Consider the following 22,675-nt stretch of genomic DNA (forward strand, 5'->3'; position numbering starts at 1 on the left):
CCACAAGTTTCTTTAGGGAATTTCTATTTATTTTGGCTCTTCCCCACCCCACCATGTGTTCCGATGAGTACTCTCTATTAATTAATATAATCTACTTGGTGGAAAGGAAACACTGTTTCCTTATTAATAATCTCTGCTCTCATTCACAGCCCCTATAATCTATTCCTCATCCAGTGCCGGGGGGGGGGGGGGGGGGACTTCTGACAGACACAGGTGGGACTCTGCCACTACTCACCTAAACACTCTCCAGTACCTTCCCATCATCCCTATTGTACAATTCCAAACTGTTAGCATGGTTTTTTAAGACCATGACATAAGCTAGGGTCTGACCTCTTTGAATTTTCCTTCCTTTGGTCTTTAAGTTCCTGGGTTGCGGCTCTTGTATTTGCTCTTCCTTATTCGAGGATACATTTTCACATAGCCACCTGGTCATCATTAAGGTCTCAACTCAAATGCCATCTCCTCCTGACCACAATAACAAAAGTATCTTCCTAATCCCCTCCTGACACAACATTGTATTTCACCTTCTTAACATTTACTTCTTAGTGTCCAAAATTTTCTAATTACTGGCTGGGTGCAGTGTCCCGTGCCTATAATCCCGGCACTTTGGGAGGCGGAGGCAGGAAGATCATGAGGTCAGGAGTTCGAGGCCAGCCTGGCTAACATAGTGGACCCCGTCTCTACTAAAGATACAAAAAATCAGCCAGACATGGTGGTGGGCACCTGGAATCCCAGCTACTCAGGAGGCTGAGGCAGGAGAATCGCTTGAATCTGGGAGGCGGAAGTTGCAGTGAGCCAAGACTGTGCTAATGCATTCCACCCCAGGTGACAGTGCAAGACTCTGTCTCAAAAAAAAAAAAAACAGAAAGAAAGAAAGAGAGAGAGAGAAAAGAAAGAAAGAAAGAAAGAAAGAGAATTTTCTAATTACCAATTTCCATATCTCCTCCACTAGACTCTAGGCTCTCCAGTCCCAGCAAATAAAAGACTGACCACCTGGCTAAGTAAAATCAGTATCAAGAGAAGAATGAGGATGTAAAAGCAATGGAAAATGAACTTTCTCGCCAATGTCAGAAATGTCACACATGCAGGAGCAGAGAGAGAGATGAAGGGGCTGCTAAGGTGCATCAAAATCTTTGTTCCCATTAAAAATTGTATAATGAAAACTCAAAAGCTTTCAATATGTAATTAGTAAACTCATAACCCAAGGCACATAAGTGCTTATTTTAACAACACAGCATGCCTAAGTATTAGATAAACAGTGCATTTTCTCTTGTTTTGAGACAGAGTCTTACTCTGTAGCCAGGCTGGAGTGCAATAGCATAATCTCAGCTCACTGCAACCTCCGCCTCGTGGGTTCAAGCGATTCTCCTGCCTCAGTCTCCAAAGAGCTGGGATTACAAGCACGTATCACCACGCCTGGCTAATTTTTGTATTTTTAGCAGAGAGGGAGTTTCACCATGTTGGCCAAGATGGTCTTGATCTCCCGACCTCACGGTCCACCTGCCTCGGCCTCCCAAAGTGCTGGGATTATAGGCATGAGCCACCACGCCTGGCCAAACAGTGCATTTTCACATGAAATCAGTTTCCCAACTGTCAGCCACATACATCAAATTAGAAATCACTTATCTAAATTGGTTGGTGTTTCTGTATTGCAAATTTTGAATTTTCAAGGGCTTCTGCCAAGGGTGTTTTTCATCCAATGATCCTAAGCTTCTATACATAGGGGATTTAACTCCTTTAATGCTCAAAAATCATTTCAAAAAAAATTTAGTATGACATACAGAAAAAAGAAATCTTATGGCTGTGGATAGAAACAAAAGGAAAACGGGAAAAAGCAAGAGCAGATCCAAGGATGCAAGGTGAACACCTTGTCCGTCTCCTGAGCTTTTTCTTCAACTGTCCGTGTTGTCGGCATCAGGTACTTCTCCTTCACGGATAAAATATCCTTGAAAAGATGGTCTCCTTTTCTCTATTGTTTTAAACAACAGACATAATCAACAAATAAGACACATACATTACACCTGTAGCAACACAAACATAAAACACTGACCCACACAGGGTCAGTGACACACATCAGAAGAAGCAGCACATTAATGGAAGGCCAAACCCTTGGCATGTATCAGACACTGTTTCTCCAGAAAACATGATATTCTTGTATATAGACTGCTGAAATTGACATCATTGTCTTCAGAAAAATCTGAAACTAAGAACTGAAGTTTAGCCAACTTCACAAGACTCCACCATGCAGGTCTTCATATTTCCAAAGGTTCTGTTTTTCAGTTCAGCAATTCTTTTTGCTCATCTGTTCTTAAGGGCCTTCTCTTACAATGGCACAAACTTAGATATTTAAAGCAACAAACAGCTTTTCTTTTTAAGGAAAGGTGAATAAAAATAGCACTAGAATATCTAAATCAAATGTCTACAATTTGGTGACAGTCAAGCCAGACTAGACACTGAATGGAAAAAGATGAAATTGTAGGGTAACATCTTTATACCATTTTTTAAACTACAGATTAAATACAGTACGATCACTGTCTCCTCAAGTATGATAAATGAGGCATGGATGTTCTTGGTCAATAACAGGAGAGATCTGGAAGAATCCTAGAGGCACAGATGTGGATGACAATGAATGGAGAATATATCCTGAAAGCACTATGTACTCATATCAGCGGTGGGGAGAAGTAAACCATGAAAAGCAATATAATAACTGAAACATGTTTTTAAAACACAATTTTAACATTTCACTACTAACATTTTTTAAGTTTTCAACAGGGCTCATCAGTCTTTAAAGCTAAGTTAAACTCATTTTCCTCACAGTAATTACCTTAAACCACTCTAAATATAGTCGATATTCCTTTAATTATTATTTAATTATATTCAGTAAATTTCCCTATTTCAGATATCAGTAACTAAAAGGCTTACTAAACACAGTATGTTTCTAAATTGTCTTATATAACAATTCATCACTACTACCAATTTATCTGAGTAAAATAGTGAAATTATCCTAAAATTATTTCAAAAGCATTTTGAAACTCATGCAATTTAACTAAGAACTAGGCCAATAACTACTACATTGTTAATAAATATTTAGTATTTAAGAAATTTGTTAGTAATTACATAAAAATAATTAAATGGGAGCATTTTATAACTTCCCTAGAATCAACACAGGAGATTAACAATTTGACGTCTATTGAACAGCTAGAGTGAGACAGAGCCAACAAATAGCTAGTGACATACCCCTTGTGTCTGTAGAGACAGAGGTGTGATACGTCGTTTTTCCCATTCATTAGGGCGCGGCTCAGGTGTGGATTCCATAAAATTGCGCTTGAGTTCACTAATGCTAGCCTGATGTTTCAGTATGTCCTCCTGGGCCTTATCCAGTTCCTAGCAGTATGTAACGTAACAAAGGGGGGGAAAAAATCCAAAAGGAAAGAACCCAGTAGGCCAAAAACAAAACCAAAAAATAAGACAAAGTAAACTTATGATTAAGAAAAAAAAAACATAGTAAAGCAAGAAAAATGCCAAGTCTCTAAAGCCATATTATTATCTATGAATAAGTTCATGAGTTCATCAAAATTTGAAAATAAAGTCAATGTGTACTTCTTTGATGATTTACATTTTAAAGGGTTCTGATTTCTTCTCTGTTTAGGATTTTTACAGAAGTAATTATTTACATTATTAGAAAGACAGCATGGAACTGATCATCAAAATGGCTAAATAACACTTCCGTCCAGTACTTGGATTTGAAACTCAGACTATGACTTTGTTCCAGCAAATTTCTGATTCCGACTACTCCTAAAATTGCGTTCTGTGAACTTAGTAGACCAAGTATAAAATAGAGAAAGGTAGACCCCTAAGCACACTGGCTGGAAGAAAAAGCTAAACCAGGATCATCCCCCAACTGGAAAAGCCAAGGGTTTTTGTCAGTTTTCAGGAAATTCCAGTGGTGGCTTTTTATTCTTAATAAAAATTGCCGCTTCCAGAGGCTGCTTCTGTTTAGCCTCTTTATAAACTAAATGAACCACAGACTCGTCTCATGTACTTGCCAAGCACAAAAGTAGGGTCTAGCCCCACAGTTGCCAGACGGTCCTTATAAAGACAAATGTGCAAGAGAAACCACCAGGTCCATTTTCATGGGAGTAGACCCTGATAAATGGTTATTTCTGGAAATTTTTTTGACTGGCTCTGATAAATAGTATTTGTGACAATAAAAGGTAATTAGTGTTCAGGAAATGGTTATAACCAAATTTTACATATTTATTTATATTTCAAAAATCATAGGGCCACCTGTGGATTACAGCTTTCATCCCACTTTAAGGAACAGGTCATGCAACCAATAAAATTAGATATTCCATATTCATGCACAAGCATAGTAGCTCATCTATGAGCTTCTATAGCCATTTGCAAAACCTCATGAAAATCTAAAAATCTTTGCATGGCATGGAAAAATGACTGTGGCTTGAGATCAGGCACATTTCTTGCATTGATTCAAAGCAATGTTACTTATTACACTTTATAGCATTTTAGTAAGTTAGGCAAAAATACATTTCCATTGGTTATCAAAGCTGCCAAAAGCAACCAGGCAGATTAGTCAGATTACTGAGAGCTGCAGTTCTGCATTGAACACACTGCCACATACTACTGTAAAATAAGGAGGGAAAGAAAGAAAAAAATTATAATGTTCTCATGTGACACGGGGAACATTTTGCATTCCTAATTGGGTAATTGGGCCTTTTCTCCTTTCTCTCTCACTTTTGCTTGTTCTTTCTTTCTACTTAAAAGAATTCCTTTAATTAGCATACTCTCAAACAGAATACTGAAAGTGAACCACATTCCCAATCATGGATTTTAACAAAAAAAAAAAAAAAAAAAGTGGGCATAGATCAAGATCAAGAGTCAAATAATTTAACACCAGATCAATAAACAAAAATCTGTTCCGGTTAATATACATTAGGATGAGACTGTGTTACTTGAGATTCGATGCCCTAGAGTTAACCCATAGGAGAGAACAGGTTTACTTGTAGAACTACTTCAAGAGTACTGGATAAAAACTTGATTCATTTGACTAAACGTTTTCTTCCCACTTGTCACTTTGAGAACTTCTACTAGATACGGTCCTGCCTAAGCCACTTGAAAGGAACACCGTGAGGCTGGTAACATGCACTCCCGAGTTGAATTCCCCATGCACTGCATGCACTGTGCTTGAAGAACATTGCCAGCCAGCCTACGCGTGACCTCCCATCCACAGCAGCTGGGCAGCCATTATAGGACAGAGTTGTTTTCTTAGATTATACAAACCTCCAACATTAAATTGCTATGTCTGACATAAATATTATCCCCTTCTACTCTCAAGGAATTTTTCTGTGAAATTAAATCACACACAGGGGGGGAAAGGCAAATAAACATAAGTGTATCAATCAGCAAGCACCAAAATGACCCAGAGTTTGACAGTCTAAGACTTAAAATAAAAGAGGAATACAAATCTTACGAACTTAAAGCCACAACAAACACAACTCACAAATAAACTCTGCAAGTAGACCCTCCCCCCACAATACTAATGGCAGGCAGCAGCCATGAGATGTTTAACTTTAGGGAAAACTCAGCCACCTCTTCCAGCTGTATTTCCTCTTCTTCCATCTTCACCTAAAAAGTCACACAGCAAATGACCAGAAAGAAGGGGAGTATTAGTAGAAACTCTACTAATCAGTGCAAAGTAGCTGTATTTGAACTTATATGGTGAACCAGTGTTACCAACCTTTATCGTGAGGCCCTCAGAAGATGCAGAATATTAAGCCACTTTGGTCTTTCTTCACCTACAGTATCGTACAAATGATGGAAATGATCCTTTGCAAAGGTGGAATGGAGGATGGAAGCTTCACTCTTTCCCAGTCCCTAGATTATGCTCTGCTTTTGAATATTTTGTACTCAGGAACAAAAAATACAAGAGTGCAAAAATGGCAAAATTCAATCTGTTCTAATTTGAAATGTCTAAATCAACTAATGATGGGGTAAAGTCTAATGATGTAAAATTTGTTTTTAGCTTTATATTGGGGAACAAATGTTCAACCTATGATTCAGTTCGCTAAATATGGATATTTTTCCTGGCCGGGGTGAGGGCTTGGTTCATTTAAATAGTTTAATATTAAAATGGTGGGTATTTAAAAATAATCTTTGAAATATAACCACTTCCATAAAATTCTTTAAACAAGAACAGCTTTTCACAGTTGGGTATTCCTCAAAACCTGATGATTCAAAAGAATGAATATGAAGTTTAAAACTAACAAACACTGACTGAATTTTGACTCAAGGGAAAAACTGGTGAGAATAAAAATACTGACTCTTTTATCAAAGGCAAATCACTTAACCTTTACAGGTTAATTCCTAACATATACGATTTTCCTTCTTTATTAGGAAGACAGTGTCAAATCTAAGTGTTCAAAAAGCTTACTTTTTTAACCATTCATAGTATTCTTCAGAGGTAAGCAAGGAGCTCAGAGTCTTTATCAGAAGTGAAAAATGAGACACAGACATTTAATAATCTGTTAAGAAACATCTTCCAACTCCTTGGTCAACATTTAACTCTCTAAATTATTCATCTTTGCTATTCCTCAGGTAAACGTTTTAACAATTGTGGTTTTCCCTACAATGCATATTCACTGAATTATCTTTACATTTTTCTTTAGGTTTGCTTTAAATTTTGTGACTTATTCTACGTATTTAGTGTCCACAGAATATGAGGCACTAAATCACCAGGCCACATTTAACAAAATAATCAAAAATATATCATACATGTTAATGCTGGCTTAGGAGTGCAGAGGTAGTATACTTGAAAAAAAAATTGCCCTATATAGGAGTAAAAATCCTCAAACCAAACACCTAATTTTAAATAAAGGAGCACTAAGAGGCCCAATCTTAGTGTTACATAGTTTAAATTTTCAAAGAGCCATGTTTCACTTTTCACATACATTTGTTAAAGACATCAGAATAGTACCTTCCTTATAAAATACTCTGCAGTGACTCTTTTATATATAATTACATAATTTAAGGTTGGGGAAAAAAATAGCTAAAATTCCTCTGGTCTCCAAATGCTACAATAACAGGGAGATAAGGAGCTTTTGAGATTAAACTTACAAACATTAGGAATAGAAGGTTACAGATACATCCTCAGAGATTCAAGAACACACTTGGCTTTCCGAGAGGAATGACAGTACTAAGGAATTCTACTAATACACATCAAGAGCAGTTATGTCCACTGCATCCTAAGTTCATTATCAAAACAAAAAGGTTCCATCCTAAAGGAACAGCATTAATACCTGTTTGCAAAATGGAGAGACCCTGTATGTATTGTTATGGGCAACACAGGTTCCCTCCTCCCAACTCCTTCTGTTAAAAATCTAGTATGATCTAGATATTCATCAAATAATCCTACTATTTTGCTCCCAACTTAGAATGTGTGGACCTGGTCAATGGGTTTGATTTCAATGTAGGAGAAATGTCTACACTTATTTCTCATGCACTAAAATGTTGTGTGTGTGAAAATGTGCAGGTACTACTATGTTGAGGGTAATCAGTGGTAAAATGTATGCACACATTTACACTCTATATTAGGAAAGGTTTAAGATAAAGCGTATTGTGTGACTGTACACACTGAGTTTATGTAGGCATGCCAGCAACTGCTTCCTCTTCCTCTAGTTTGTCATTCAAGTCACAGTCATAAGAAACATTAAAGGAAGCGGCTTTAGCCTCCAGATAGCAGAGGGACAGAGCCAGAGGAAGGGAAAAGGCGAGAGAAAAAAAAACTGACTGAGAAGCAGACAGAAGTAGCCCGAAGATGAGGATAAGGGAAGGAATGAATGAAGGGGAGGTGATTGGGACATAGTGCTGCACACCGGCAGGGAGGAAGGAGACCCAGACCTTGGGGAGGCTGGGGAAAGCAAGATATCCATCTTCATCAAGAAGGGAGGGGAAGCCAGAGGGAAAACATTTGGAGAAACTGAAGGAGAAGTAACCAAACTCAGAATCACTGTTGTCATCTGCTTTAAGAGTCTTCTCACAGATGGGAGAAGGACAGTCAGGCTGAGAAGGAGCTATGGCAGAACCCAAGACCAAATCAGGCATAGCCACTTCAGAATCCCCCTGCTCTGATGTTTCACCCATGGAAAGGTGCTCTAAGCTATCTAGTGTGATCTGGTCAGCCTCCCCAAAGGGGTCTTCCTCTGAAATGTCTGAAAGCAAGTCCATTTCAGGGACAGGTAACAGGTTTGGGGAAAAAGATGAAGCACGATGGATGAGAGGGGAAGGTGGGCACATGGAAACAGTCTATTCTCAAGTGCAAACCCATGATCGGATATGAAATTACACAACGGATACATTCAAAGGAAAAACAGATGCAAGAGAGAAAGAAGACAAAAGAAAAAATGAGAAGTTAGTGAAAACTTTTACTTTAAAGGAGGGATCATATTAACACAGTGTAGTTAGAAATGAATTAAATTATCCTTTTTTTTTTTTTCCGCCCCTGAGACAGAGTCTTGCTCTGTTGCCAGGCTGGAGCGCAGTGGTGTAGTCTCGGCTCACTGCAACCTCCGCCTCCCGGGTTCAAGGAATTCTTCTGCCTCAGCCTCCCGAGTAGCTGGAACTATAGGCGTGCGCCACCATGCCCAGCTAATTTTTGTATTTTTAGTAGAGACAGGGTTTCACCATGTTGGCCAGGATGGTCTCGATCTGCCTATCTTGGCCTCCCAAAGTGCTGGGAGTACAGGCATGAGCTACCATGCCCAGCCTAAATGACCCATTTTTAAAGAGAATAGACTACTTGTATCACAGAAAATTTACACATATTGACTTATTTAATTATTTTCAAACTGGTTGCACATAGATTGCCTGAAACTCAAACAGCATTATTTACTTTTAAACCTGGTTGCTGACAGACATCCAACGCATCAGCAAAAGTGCCAGTGTACACCGTTGTTTGCTAAAGACAAGCAGGATTGAAATTTAAAAGAACTTCTTCATTTTTTAAGGAAAATTACTGGATATGTCAAGTTAACTAGGCAAAAGGGAACAGAGATATTCTGAAATGCTGAGCTCTTCTGTTTCAGATGTAAGCAGTCACGCTCCTGGGTGCCTTGTTAGCAAAATTTTAAATTATTTTGACAACTTGTCAGCAATTGAAAGAAACCTTGTTGGACACAATTTCTGTTATTTTTAACTCAATTCTCAACGAAAACATTTTTCAGTATGATAGTTACACATTCTTTAACAATGGTAGGGAGATGAATTGATGTCACTTGCTACAGGTAGCACCTGACCTTGTGGCACAAGACTGGGCCCGCGTGGCAGTCCCTGAGACCTTCTCCATTCTGAGCCTTAGGGGCTATCGGTGCAGGAATTCCTGAGGCACTTGCAGCTACTTCATCTAGCAAGTCTTTATCCATTTTTATGTCTTTAAAATTTTCAAAGTTAAAATTTAGAAAAAACCATTTGGCCGGGCACAGTGGCTCACACCTGTAATCCCAGCACTTTGGGAGGCTGACGCAGGTGGATCACTTGAGGTCAGGAGTTCAAGACCAGACTAACCAACATAGTAAAACCCTATCTCTACTAAAAATACAAAACTAGCCAGGCATGCTGGTGGGCGCCTGTAATCCCAGTTACTTGGGAGGCTGAGGCAGGCGAATCACTTGAACTTGGGAGGTGGAAGTTTCAGTGAGCTGAGCCTGTGCCATTGCACTCTAGCCTGGGCAACAAGAGTGAAACTCCATCTCAAAAAAAAAATACAAAAATAAAATATAAATCAATGTGATGGATTCATTTGTTTTTATCTGTCCTCACTTCCAATGTTACATGTAAAAATGTTGCTTTGTTCAGACAGAGAAAAGAGATCTAAAAATGTCAAAGGCTTCTTAAATCAATATTCAAATGATGTTACTGCACAAGGTAACAAAAGATAACAGTGACACATTTGAGAACACAATACGGGTTACTTCTCCACTTCACTAGGTGTACACACAAGGTAAACAAAAGCAACACACCATGTTCTCACTCTCTATTCACAAAACAATTACCCTTTCTTAAGAATTTCTCCATTAGTTATACATTATTAATGAAAAATACATGTGTTCATAAAGAGTATCTTCGGTCATGTCAAGTAATTCAAGTCAATAATTAAAATTATTGAGATGCTACATTTTAAAATTTACTTGTAACCAACCAAAAATAAATTTCAAATCATCATAGCTTTTCTACTTCGGGTATTCAATTAGATAAGGGGGTGATGAGGACAGTCAAAAAGGCCAGTAAATTACTTACTTGCATTAAAATAATTTACATTGAAATATTCTGCTTTGATCAACAATTAAAGAAAGGTTAGAGACCCCTATGCATATCTGAAAACAGAAAAGACCAACAGAGAACACAGAACAACTAACTTTAAATACTTGATTTCTAAAACAGAAAATACAACAGATTGCCTGTATTTAAGTAAATGTTTGAAAGCACATACTGGGCTAATTTACCATACCTTTCCTTCAAGGAGTTGCAAATGTGGGGCTTTAGTTGGGCTTCTCATTTCCCTCCTGCCGTCCCCATCTTGTACCACCGCAACGCTGACAACTCCAGGGCCATAAGATGAAATCTCCCCAGCAGCACCAGGAAAATCCTTTATAAGACTTTGGTCCACAACACCGATCGGAGCTAGTAAGGAGTGACAATTTAGGATTATTTTAGGACATGTGAAACGTAAACTTTATGAAAAATTTCCCCCTTAAAGAGATAAATAGGCAGCATATAAACAATGAACAGGAACAGAGACATTGTTGAGCTCTGAAAATACCCACCATATCAAATAAACTCACTTTTAAACGTCTACCAAATTCTGAAAGTATTCAGAATTTTAACCCACTGAACTACACCAGGTTTTCAAATCACAGGTACTGGAAGGATATAAGGCAGCTCATGAAACTGGCCAGTAGGAGGAGCTCTAAGACCAGCTTAAACACCAGAGTTAGGGCAAAGAGAATTACATACAAGGTAAGCAGCATTTTAATTAACTCTTTGGACTTGTCTGATTTACTTCTGAATCTTATCTATTTGCAACAAATGATTATGTAATGATTAAGATTATTTGCTCCATTAAGTTTTAAGAATTGCTCCATAGAGGAAACTTTAATTTGAATACCATTCAAAAGATAAAATAGTAAGTAAAAGACAGTAAAGGTAAATTTTAGAGATTTTAACTTCTATGTTTAGGTTTAATATTTTTCATTTTTTAATCTGCTTCCTCAGTGTCTCAACATGAACTGTGGTAAATCTATACATAGTCACCTCCCTTATCCCAGCAAACCTGGCCTGATGTGCTCTCTTCTCTCCTACTAGATAGGCAGAAATGTATACTGTATTGAAAATGCTGTCATATTGCAGATCAAGCCAAGACTACCTCAAACATCAGCAAGGCAAAGCGAATAGTAGGTGGCAAGACTTCTGTCCATCTGGAGCGCCTCCCCAAACAACAGAACTACAATGAGGCCAGGCGCGGTGGCTCAAGCCTGTAATCCCAGCACTTTGGGAGGCCGAGGCAGGTGGATCATGAGGTCAAGAGATCAAGACCATCCTGGTCAACATGGTGAAACCCCATCTCTACTAAAAATACAAAAAATTAGCTGGGTATGGTGGTGCGTGCCTGTAATCCCAGCTACTCAGGAGGCTGAGGCAGGAGAATTGCCTGAACCCAGGAGGTGGAGGTTGCGGTGAGCCGAGATCGCGCCATTGCACTCCAGCCTGGGTAACAAGAGCGAAACTCTGTCTCAAAAAAAAAAAAAAAAAAAAAGAACTACAATGAGGTCATTTCACTTGCATAAAAAGCACTCTACACACACCATAAGGTTTACTCTAGTTCCATGCCCCAAAGGAAGCCTGGTCAACACAAACACCTTTTGACTGCAAGCTCTTCTTGGAGGGCAGGGTTGTGTGTGAACTACCAGAATGAACTTGAGAGGCCTCAAGGACTTTGAATACATGTATCCCAAGATACGTCTCAATCCACAGCCTTCACCTGCCCTGTCCAAAACTTAATTGTTTCCCGGCCTTGCCTCTTTCACAAAATGCTCTTCTCATATTTACACCCATTTACTTGAGCTAGGAACCTGTATATCTAGGTTCCTGGACTCTTTCTTCACCCTACAACGCCTGCATGTCCAACAAGGTCCTTGTATAGATTTCTCAATGTGGCCAGTTCTTTCCATTTCTAATTCTACCACCTCGACTTTTAAGATTTTCCCAGCCCTTAAGTACTCATACTTTTTTTGCAAGCCCATACCAAATCATAGCCAACATTAGAATAAATTTGCATCTTACATTAAGTATATTTTCCAGTGGATTTTTTTAATTTAAAAAAAAAAAAACTTCTAACAATATTTAAATTCCCTTGGAAAGTATATGGCTATGATTCTTTTGCTTACAATTATGATTTCTACATACCTATTACACATACTACATATTACATACCTATTATATATACATTCATACCTATTATACATACATATACATATATACTCAGAAATTTTGCAAAATGAGAAAATCCGACCACGAAATGGCTTCAAATGTAATGGTATTAAAATTTGAATGAATATCAAATTAAAAGTTATTAAAGTTGACAAAATGCATACTTCCAAACATTATTAATTTCCGCATGCAGTGTTTTGTATTTTGGAGCCAGTACATTTATTCAGGTCTTAAACTCTTAAACATCTGAGAAGCTTGTAGGCCCTGGCACAGAGCCCAAGATACCAAATGGCTAATTGGCCTACTACCACCAAAGGGAAGACCACCATCACTTTCACCTGGACCATTCCTAGCCAGCTTGCCTGCTTCCTTGCTCAATCTAACTGTTCTCTTGCATCAAATGATTTTTCAAAAAGATAACACTGCACTCTTGTGTGCACACAAAACTTCAATGATTTCCTACAGCACATAAAAACCACATTCCTCACCAATGGCCTGCAAGGCCCTGCATGACCTGACCCAAGCTTACCTCTCCCTCCACTTCCTAAGCTCTGACTACACTTGCCTTCCTTCTGTTCCAGGAATGTATCCAGCTCTCCCTTGCCTTATAGCTTCATTGTTGCCACTTCTGCTACCTGGAATGTTTTATTATTAGATATCTCTCTCCTTTCTGTGGCTTCCTCTTTCTCATCCTTCAAGTCTCAACTGACCTGGGTCTTCCTCAGGCAGGTGTTCCTTTCCTGATGATCCTATCTAAGGAACGTCTTACACTTTCCACTTTCAGAAAAATCACTGGTTCCCCAACTCCCAAATGCATCCTGGTTGTTCATTCTCTTAAACGACCCATGTGCCTTCGTCAGGGTTCTATTTTCTAATCTCAGAGGAACTACCTGTCCTAAAATAGCTGTTCTAGATTGATTTTCATTTTGGTATTTGATCTTTTAGATTGAACCCTGATTTCCACATGCTATGTAATCACAAGAGGATTTATTTTAATTTGCCAAACTTTAAAGTGAGGCTTAAATACCTAAAGTATTCTAGCCTTACTTAAAAAGTGAACAGAAAAAAGAAAATACAACACATGTCAACTACAACAACAAAAGGTATGTTGATAAGTGGTGGTGAAGAAAATAAAACCCAGTGCCAGGTTACGGCCTAGCTTTGCTCTGGGGGGAAAGAAAAGAGAACATAAGCCCTAATCAAAGAGTTCACTGGCTGTCTGGTCATGTATTGGCATTAAAAGCCTCCTATTTTTCACAATAACACAATAATCCTTTTGATGACTTGCCCATCTGATGAATTACGGCCTCCAAAACACAAAGGGAAAAATAATGGATTACTGTGCCATGTTTGTTGTTTTTCCTTGTGAAAATCATTGTTTTCAGATACAGACCTCCCATAACCCTCTGCACTAACTGCCCATACAAGATGGTGGGTTTCCTTGAGGACAGTTTATACACCTCAAAGAAAATGCTGTTTTACTGCTCTTTTTAAATGCTAAACTTTGCCATATAAGAGTTATAGAGCCTCACAGTTTCAAACAAATGCTGAAAACAGACAGTGTTCCAGAAAGAGCAATGATTTCTCTCAGGCAGTAAACAACAACAGTGACTGCATTTATTCAGCACTTGTATAAATTCTCTGTGGCAAGGGGCAAGGCTTGTGAAATATTTACATGGGTTGGCACATTTTTCAGATTTACTTGGAAAAGTGCTCAGTTGTTGAAGAGCTAAAAGATACTTTAGCAGCTAATGTATATTAATAATTAACTGAATTTAAACCATTTAAACAATTTTGGAAATTTGTTTAAAGCACGGTTCATGATCCCCTTGCATATTTCAGGATTTAAAAGCTATATACCAAAATGCCCACCAACAAATCCTGGCAAATTTCTCTATGTGTCCACCTGCATTTGTTTTCCAAGTTTTTTTTTTTTTTCTTTTCTAGGAAAAGTAGATTAAGGCAATGCACATGAATCCTTCACTAAAAGAAATCTTTTTCTATCTGTTAGCATTATCTGGTCTGTTTTACCCTAATTATTTAAAATATAAGTTTTTTGAGTTTATATTTCAGAAAAATATAAGTAATAAACAAGAAAAAACTTTTCTGCTAATAAGTAGTAGTAAAATACAATTTTCAAATTTAGTATTATATATATATATTAGTTTAATCAAACTAAAAATGTTAGAAAACTATTTCTTTGGGTAGTTGCTATTACAAAGAAAGAAAATTCCTTCATATGGCATTCTAATGTAAATTTAACCTTAGCTCTTTTATAGAAAACCTCTAACCCATTTTGGATCAGGTAATTTTTATATACATACTTTTTTTATGTGTAGTTTATATAAAACTTATTTCAGGTTGAGTATCCCTTATCTGAAATGTCTGGGACCAGAAGTGTTGCAGATTTCTAGCTTTAAAAATTTTGAAATATGCATTATATATACTTACCAGCTGAGCACCCCAAATCTGAGCATATGAAATCTGAAATGCTCCAATAAGCATTTCCTTGGAGCATATGTCAGTGCTCAAAGACTTTCTGATTTTGGAGAATTTCAGATTTTCGGATATGGGATATTCAACCTGCTTTACAAAAAATGTATGACAACATCAAAAAGAGTAACAACTCCAAAACACAAATAAATTATTTTTCTATAGGTATAAGTAACAGCATTTTATTTTCTTGGGAAAAAAAATGACTGTCTCTGAAGGGTATTTCTGGTGGCTTTATTAACTGGAATAACATTTCCTGATCTCACTGGATTACAGAAAGATGAATGAAATTATCATAAATGTGTTTACCTCCATCTAGACTCCTGGAGACCCGTTTACTAGAAGTGCGCTCAAAGTGTGGTGCTGGCCTATCTATGAGGGTGCTGGCCTGGCGGGTCTGTGCTTGGGTGCGGCCACTATAGCGGAATTTGGACCCCAAGGTCAGGAACTTAGCTTTTGGTGGCTGCTCTGGAGAAACAAGCCTATAGGAGAAAGAGAAAAAAAAAAAAACGGAAAGGGGAAGCGAAATTAGACTTTATGGATTTTTAAAAACCTTAAAGCTATGTACTTTCATATTTCATTTTAAGTATGATTACTCAAAACTAAACTTTCTAGAGAACGTTATTTATAAACCCTCCTACACACACAGCTTTATGATGGTGATGAGTAAATCCACATTCATATATTCATGAATAATTTTCTTCTCAACCTAAGCAAAGAAACAGCTGTTCTCAGTATATCAAAGGTTATTTATTTATATTAGCTTAAATCATTTATATAAACACATCTGAATTTCTGCTTCTAGCTAAAAGTGCCAAGTAACAATCCATTACCATTAGGAATTCTTAATATTTATGCCTATTTCTCCTGGGGAGAAAACATCTAACTCAGGAATCTGTTCCATCAAGTGATTCTCCCCATGAAGAACACACCACACACACAGTGGATCTGTAGAGATGGCTAACATCCCTTCAGCCAGCACAATTCTACTGCTTAATCATAATGAAAGAACTCAAACTTTCTTGACGTCAAACACTTCCAGGCTTATGCAAAAGCATATTTACATTAAATGGGCCAATCTTTTTGGGAGTTCAACTAAAATTATTTTGCTCTCTTTGATCAAAAGTTGACAAATAACAGAAACACAATCTCAGAGCTCTTGTAGAATTTATTAAATAAGAAGACTTTCATTGACAATTCAAAAATATGAAGAATTCCACCAAAACATTTCCTATCATTTATCATGGAACAGTGATTTCTTAAAGAACTCTATTGATAATTTCAAGTATTTCTAGACCTTCTGTACAATTCTTTTAGAAATCACCTTCTGCAATAAAGCAATGAGGAGATCCAAGTCAAGGTGAAGTTAGATGTGACAAAAACAAAAGACAATCCTCAACTCGGGATTCTCCACAGCATTCACCCAGGAAAACAGCATGTTATAATCAAGCTAGTAAAAGAAGAACTAACATACGCTGGCTTTTTTGGTTTCAATCTATTTGTGTAGGGCAGCAACAGTGTTTCTTGAAAATGCCCATTTTCTGCCAATAGATTTTCTTTTATTTATTTATTTATTTTTTGATATGGAGTCTTGCTCTGTCATACAGCTGGAGTGTAGTGGCACAATCTCAGCTCACTATAACCTCCGCCACCCACCCAGGTTCAAGCAATTCCCCTGCCTCAGCTTCCTAAGTAGCTGAGATAACAGGCACGCACCACAATGCCCGGGCTAATTTTTTGTGTTTTAGTAGAGATGGGGTTTCACCATGTTGGCCAGGATGGTCTCGATCTCCTGACCTCGTGATCCGCCCACCTCGGCCTCTCAAAGTGCTGGGATTACAGGCGTGAGCCACTGCATCCAGCCCCATGGTTTTCAAAGGAGACATAGATACTGCTGCTGAGAAAGTGCAATCTGACAATGGCCAGTGTCTCAAATTGTACTTTAGAAAGAGATGCATATTCTTAAATCAGAATGCTGAACAGCAGAAATTTACACTTGCAGTATACAGAGCAAGGCAGGGGAGAGCATTAGGACAAATAGCTAATGCATGCAGGGCTTAAAACCTAGATGATGGATTGATAGGTGCAGCAAACCACCATGGCCCACATACACCCATGCAATAAACCTACACGTTCTGCATTTGTATCCTGGAAATTAAAGTGAAATAAAAAAATTAAAATGTACACTTGCTCTAATACCTTGTCTCTGAAAGAATAACATCAAAACCACTACAAGACATCTATCATGTCACTTTTGGAAATATAAAAACTACAAAAAAGAACTAACCTTCACAGAGTATTAAAGGCCGAGAGCAAAAGGAATTCAATTTTTACCTATTTTACTGCTTAAGAAATGCATTACCATTTTAATTTTTTTAAATCCTGCCATTATAAATCAAATAACATTAATGTTTATCTATGGACAATAAAGGAACATTTAAGAAAAATGCATGTATCAATTACCAACATTATAAAGGTTTCTGCAGTGTTTTCACTTGGGATTACACTGCTTTTACAATGCCAAGTTTAAGTGGCAGTTTCATGTCAAGCTAGAAGAACATGATGTGAAATTCTAGTTCACACACCAGTAAGAACAACAAAAGCACTAAGAAAAGTATAAGGAAGAATTTCCACTGCAAATACAATTGGGCAGTACAGCACAGTGGGTATACTTCTCTAGCTCCATTTAAACTTGGAGCTACGTTATCAGGGTTTGAATGCCATGCCCACCAGTTGCTACCTACATGACCATGGGCAGGTCTTTTAACTCCACTGCTTCTCAGTTTCTCCAATGTAAAGTGTCCATAACAGCACCTGCCCTATAAGATCTGTTATTAAGCTTAAAAGAATCTCTGTGCAGCTAGGCGAAGTGGCTCATGCCTATAATCCCAGCACTTTGGGAGGCCACAGTGGGTGGATCATGAGGTCAGGAGTTCAAGACCAGTCTGACCAACAACATGGTGAAACCGTCTCTACTAAAAATACAAAAATTAGCCAGACATGGTAGCGCATGCCTGTAATCCGAACTACACAGGAGGCTGAGGCAGGAGAATCACTGGAACCCAGAGGCGGAGGTTGTAGTAATCCAAGATCCTGCCACTGATTCCAGCCTGGGCAACAGAGTGAGACTCCGTCTCAAAAAAAAAAGAATCCCTGTACAACACTCAGAATGGTGATAGGCTCTATTAAATGCTCCAAGCAAGGATATTGGCTCTGTTTATTTATTTTTTTGAGGCGGAGTCTTGCTCTGTAGCTCAGGCTGGAGTCCAGCAGCACAATCTTGGCTCAATGCAACCTCTGCCTTCCAGGTTCAAGTGATTCTCCTGCCTCAGCCTCCTGAGGAGCTGGGATTATATGCGTGCGCCACCAGGCCTGGCTAATTTTGGTATTTTTTATAGTAGAGATGGGGTTTTGCCATGTTGGTCAGGCTGGTCTTGAGCTCCTGACCTTGGCCTCCCACAGTGTTGGGATTACAGCCGTGAGCCACCGTGCCCAGCCACATCAGTTTGATTATTCCTTTCTTGTTCCATTATCAATTAATAGATCTGTTCATGTGTTAATGGCTTCAATCTGCAAGCCACTGTAATTTTCTAAAGAAATCATTTGTACCTTCTGTGATAAACTGAAACAGAATAAATTCCACTGATCTGATTCAAAGCAATCTGAAGACAAAGTATGACTGACTCTTTGTGTTAGATATATTCTTTTATGTAACTTTGTAAGCAACATTATGCAAGGTTTAAAAATTTAAAACTGCTTTTGTTAACCATTATATCAAAAGTTTGCAGGAACAAATTGGTCTACTTCTAAATTGGAGTCCATGGCACATTAGCAAAAATGGAGAGGCCTGTGGCTTTGCACAACTAACACATCTCAGAAACTTCTGCTAGAAGAATACAAGAAGAGGACAGCACAGAGGTAAGAATATGGGTCTCAGAATCAGGGGGCCCAGTCTCCATCTCTGCTCAGATGCCTGGCTGCTGTGCTCCTCCATAGGCACTGATCTCTAAGCATCAGATGTCTTGCCTAGGGCGAGAAACAGACCACCACAATATAAAGCAATCAATTCTGTGCATGACTATAATAAATGTTCAATGAACACTACCACTTGTCATTTGTAAACAGATTACTGCTTTTTTTTAAATCATTATGTGATAGGGAAAGCTACAGTCTGCCCAGTTTGGACTTGTGTCATAAATGTCATCTACTACCTTTATATGAGCTGGCTCATGTTGTCTTGATGAGAAATTTGTTATAGCTACCAAGAAAAATTATAAATTTTTCAAAGATGTATATGATCAGTATAACTGAGGCGGAAGGATTCAAGTATATTTTATGAGTTATATTTCTCCTTGAAAATTAATACATTATAGTAGTCTTGAAAAATAGGTGTTGGTCAATTTAAGTTCAAGAATCATTTGTTACAGCTGATAATTCGCTTTAAAAACAGCAAACTGGGGTACCAAACTAAGAACAATGATAATGATGAAGATAAATCTTATGACATGCCACAAACAGTTCTAAGTTGTTTCATGTGTGTTATCTCATTTAATTTTCAAACCAATCCTATGAGGTAGATACTAGTATTACTATCACATATGGATGATGAAAGTGAAGCACAGAGAGGTTAGGTAATGTATCACAGTCACAGAGCTCGTATTTGGTAGAACAGTATTAGACCCTAAGTCCACAGCAAAAACCTTAAAGATGAAGGGTCTAGATACACAGCTATCTAAACTGCAATGACAGGAAATTGAGAAACAAAGATAAGCAAACTACATGTAAAAAATATCTCCTTGAAGAAAAGTACAAAAAGTGACAAGATATAAAGTAAAGACGGTTAGATGATCAAAGATTTTATACATAAAATCTTATATAACCATATATATATATAAACCAAACATACACACACACACATATATATATATATATATATATATATACACACACATGTTGTTGTTGTTCTTAAAAGAGCAAGATGTGGACATATTTATTGGCCAAAGAAACTACAGGTACCAACTAAAGGATAAATAATTTACAAAGCAGGATACTTTGTGAGGCATGAAATGAGGGATCAAAGCAGGGGAATGATTATCTCCTCCTTGAGATAGCAGAAGAAGGAAAGAATGAATGGGAGGAGAGAAGAACGATGCTTAATTAAGAGCAAAAGGGGAAGAAGGGAAGGTGCATGAAACCAAGAACACTCATGACACACAGCTTCTACTTTCAGTAACCAGCACAATGGAGGGCATCAGAAGAGGAAGCAGGGGTGCCTAGGGACTCACAAAGACGATGAGCATTTGAAATGGCAAAGGAAGTAAAAAGACAAATTGCTTGCCTAGCAGCACTGAGGATCCAGCTCATGCTGGAAATTATTTCTCTGTTAATAGCACTAATCCACAGAGTTGTGCTGTTTTTTGTTATAAAGAGTAACTGCCTATGTCACAACAGTTGTACCATTCAAGGTAGCACTTGACAGCACGGATCCAGAAGTGGTGAGGTCAGGACACAGGACTAATCCAGGATTAGAAGACAGAGAAGGTAAACGTGCAAAGCGGAGTGTGGTTTAAGGGGGTCAGAACACTCCTGACAAAGCAGTCAGACCACAGGCTTCAGGCTAGTTTGGGAAAGAAGTGAAGTCAGGAGCAGCTGATGAGAACATCAAAGTGAAACCTAAGAGGAGGGAGAGTGGAAAGAAGAATGGTAGCAGGAGTGAGGCAGTGTGGTTGTGGTGGAAGGAAAGGTGGTTACAGTCAGAAACTGGAGCTCTAGACAGCTGCAGGGGCGGCTCAGTTCTGAATGATGACAATGCATGGACCGAAACTGAAATGGGAGAGACTGCAGACAAAGGAGATGAGGTAAGGAGGGAAGAAAAGAGTCCAGTGGCAGGGGGTTGATGCATCTGCCACATTCCCCACCACTACCACCTCCTAATTCACAGAGGTTACTAAAAGCAATACCAAGCTGTTTTCTTTCTTAGGAAAAAAGAGAGATGGAGTCTCATTATGCTCCCCAGGCTGGTCTCAAACTCCTAGGCTCGGGCAATCCTCCTACCGCTGACTCCTGAGTTGGTGGAATTACAGGTGTGTGCCATCATGCCCGGCTTCTGAGCAATTTTCCTAAAATTACCTGTAGAAAGTATGATGCTCCACGCACACTTTCCATAGCCTTTTTGCTGCCCGGTGGTTTGGCAGTTTGAATCCAATGGTACTCTCAAACTGTTCCAGCTGGAATAAATCCATAAAACAAATCAGTGTATTTCCTTAAGAACTAACTAGAAGCTACTGAAAACCATGAATTCAGATGTTTCTGTTAGAAGTAACTATTCTTTTTTAAAAAGGTAAATATTGTATTTCTAATATAATCGTATAAAGATGAATTCACAGACTGAGATATGATTTTCTATGAAAAGCAAATAACAACTACTCACATAAACCAACTATCTTTCAGTGTTCACTTAAACTCATGTTATTGCTTTCCTAATGAGCACAACTTAATTGATTCAACAAGAAAAAATGAGGCATACCTTATTACTTTTTCTTTTTTATAAAAAGTATGACGGTTGCATGTTTTTTTGAAAACCAGATCAGATATATATATTCTGCAATTTTATCATTAAAAACCCTGATCTTTTAAATGGAAGAAAAAATAAGTTTATTTTCTTAAATTTTAGAATTAATAGAAAATAATTTTTTAACTCATGGTTATAAAGAGGCATACTAACAACTACAGATTAGAAATGTGATTGCTTACCTCTGCTGGTCTGACTTTAATGTAGAAGTTACTGCGTTTATAGGAAATTTTTAAGATTTTCGGCCAAGCAAAACGATTGATTCGCAGTCTGTCTTTGTAAATGAGAAGTCCATTAGCACACACGCCCAGCTTGATGTCCACACCTTCTGAGTCCTGCCAAGCATAACCCAATTAACCATGGTTAGAGCTGTGAAAGTTATACAAATCAAGAAGCTAATTCGCTTCCTCAAATCATGATCAGGAATGCCAGCTTAACAGGTTTGTATTTAAATTTTAGTGAAACTACAGTGCACACACATACAGGTGAAATTTATTCATCTTCAGGGATCAGGTGTGATCTGCCAAAGAGTTATGGCAACCTGACTATAGGACACAGTGTTCTTCAAAAGGCGTAATGCTTATGTTCTCCAGTTCTACTGCAGGAGCTAACAGGGAAGAAAGGAAACAGAACTGCAGATTCTGAAGATATGGTAAATAAAATGAGCTTCTCCTGTAGACTAGTATAGCCCTCAGGGACAGTCTATTGGCCTACCCCAAGACGTGTTCAACCATTTTCCTCTAGACACATTTACCAAGGATGGATTACCCTAGTTAATAGCTCTTAAAATTATGCCAGTATTGGCTGGGCATGGTGGCGCACACCTGTAATCCCAGCACTTTGGGAGGCCGAGGTGGGCAGATCATGGGGTCAAGAGATCAGGACCATTCTGGCTAACATGGTGAAATCCTGCCTTTACTAAAAAATACAAAAAAATAGCCAGGTGTGGCGGTGTGTGCCTAAAGTCCCAGCTACTTGGGAGGCTGAGGCAGGAGAATCACTTGAAACTGGGAGGCGGAGGTTGCAATGAGTTGAGATGGAGCCACTGCACTCCAGTTAGGCAACAAAGCAAGATTCCATCCCAAAAAAAAAAAAAAAAAAATGCCACTATTT

The 22,675-nt window shown here is 38.2% G+C and overlaps 1 protein-coding gene across 50 annotated transcripts in view; it reads right to left on the reverse strand.

Moving 5' to 3' along the window:
- EPB41L2 (erythrocyte membrane protein band 4.1 like 2) overlaps positions 1 to 22,675 on the reverse strand; it is a 225,724-nt gene that overhangs the window by 36,039 nt on the left and 167,010 nt on the right. For 25 of the 50 annotated variants that reach the window (XM_008995068.4, XM_035296716.3, XM_035296711.3 and 22 more), the window contains 4 exons: positions 21,745 to 21,897; positions 21,121 to 21,218; positions 15,301 to 15,473; positions 10,520 to 10,692 (listed from right to left, as the gene is read on the reverse strand). In XM_008995068.4, coding sequence (XP_008993316.1) covers positions 10,520 to 10,692; positions 15,301 to 15,473; positions 21,121 to 21,218; positions 21,745 to 21,897 — 597 coding nt within the window. Of the gene's footprint in view, positions 1 to 1,867; positions 1,970 to 3,237; positions 3,385 to 5,298; positions 5,362 to 10,519; positions 10,693 to 15,300; positions 15,474 to 21,120; positions 21,219 to 21,744; positions 21,898 to 22,675 lie in introns of all 50 variants that reach the window. The other 25 variants (XR_013534545.1, XR_013534544.1, XR_013534542.1 and 22 more) reach the window with 2 other exon arrangements.

The sequence above is a fragment of the Callithrix jacchus genome, chromosome 4, assembly GCF_049354715.1.
Source record: "Callithrix jacchus isolate 240 chromosome 4, calJac240_pri, whole genome shotgun sequence".
Classification (NCBI taxonomy): Eukaryota; Metazoa; Chordata; class Mammalia; order Primates; family Cebidae; genus Callithrix; species Callithrix jacchus.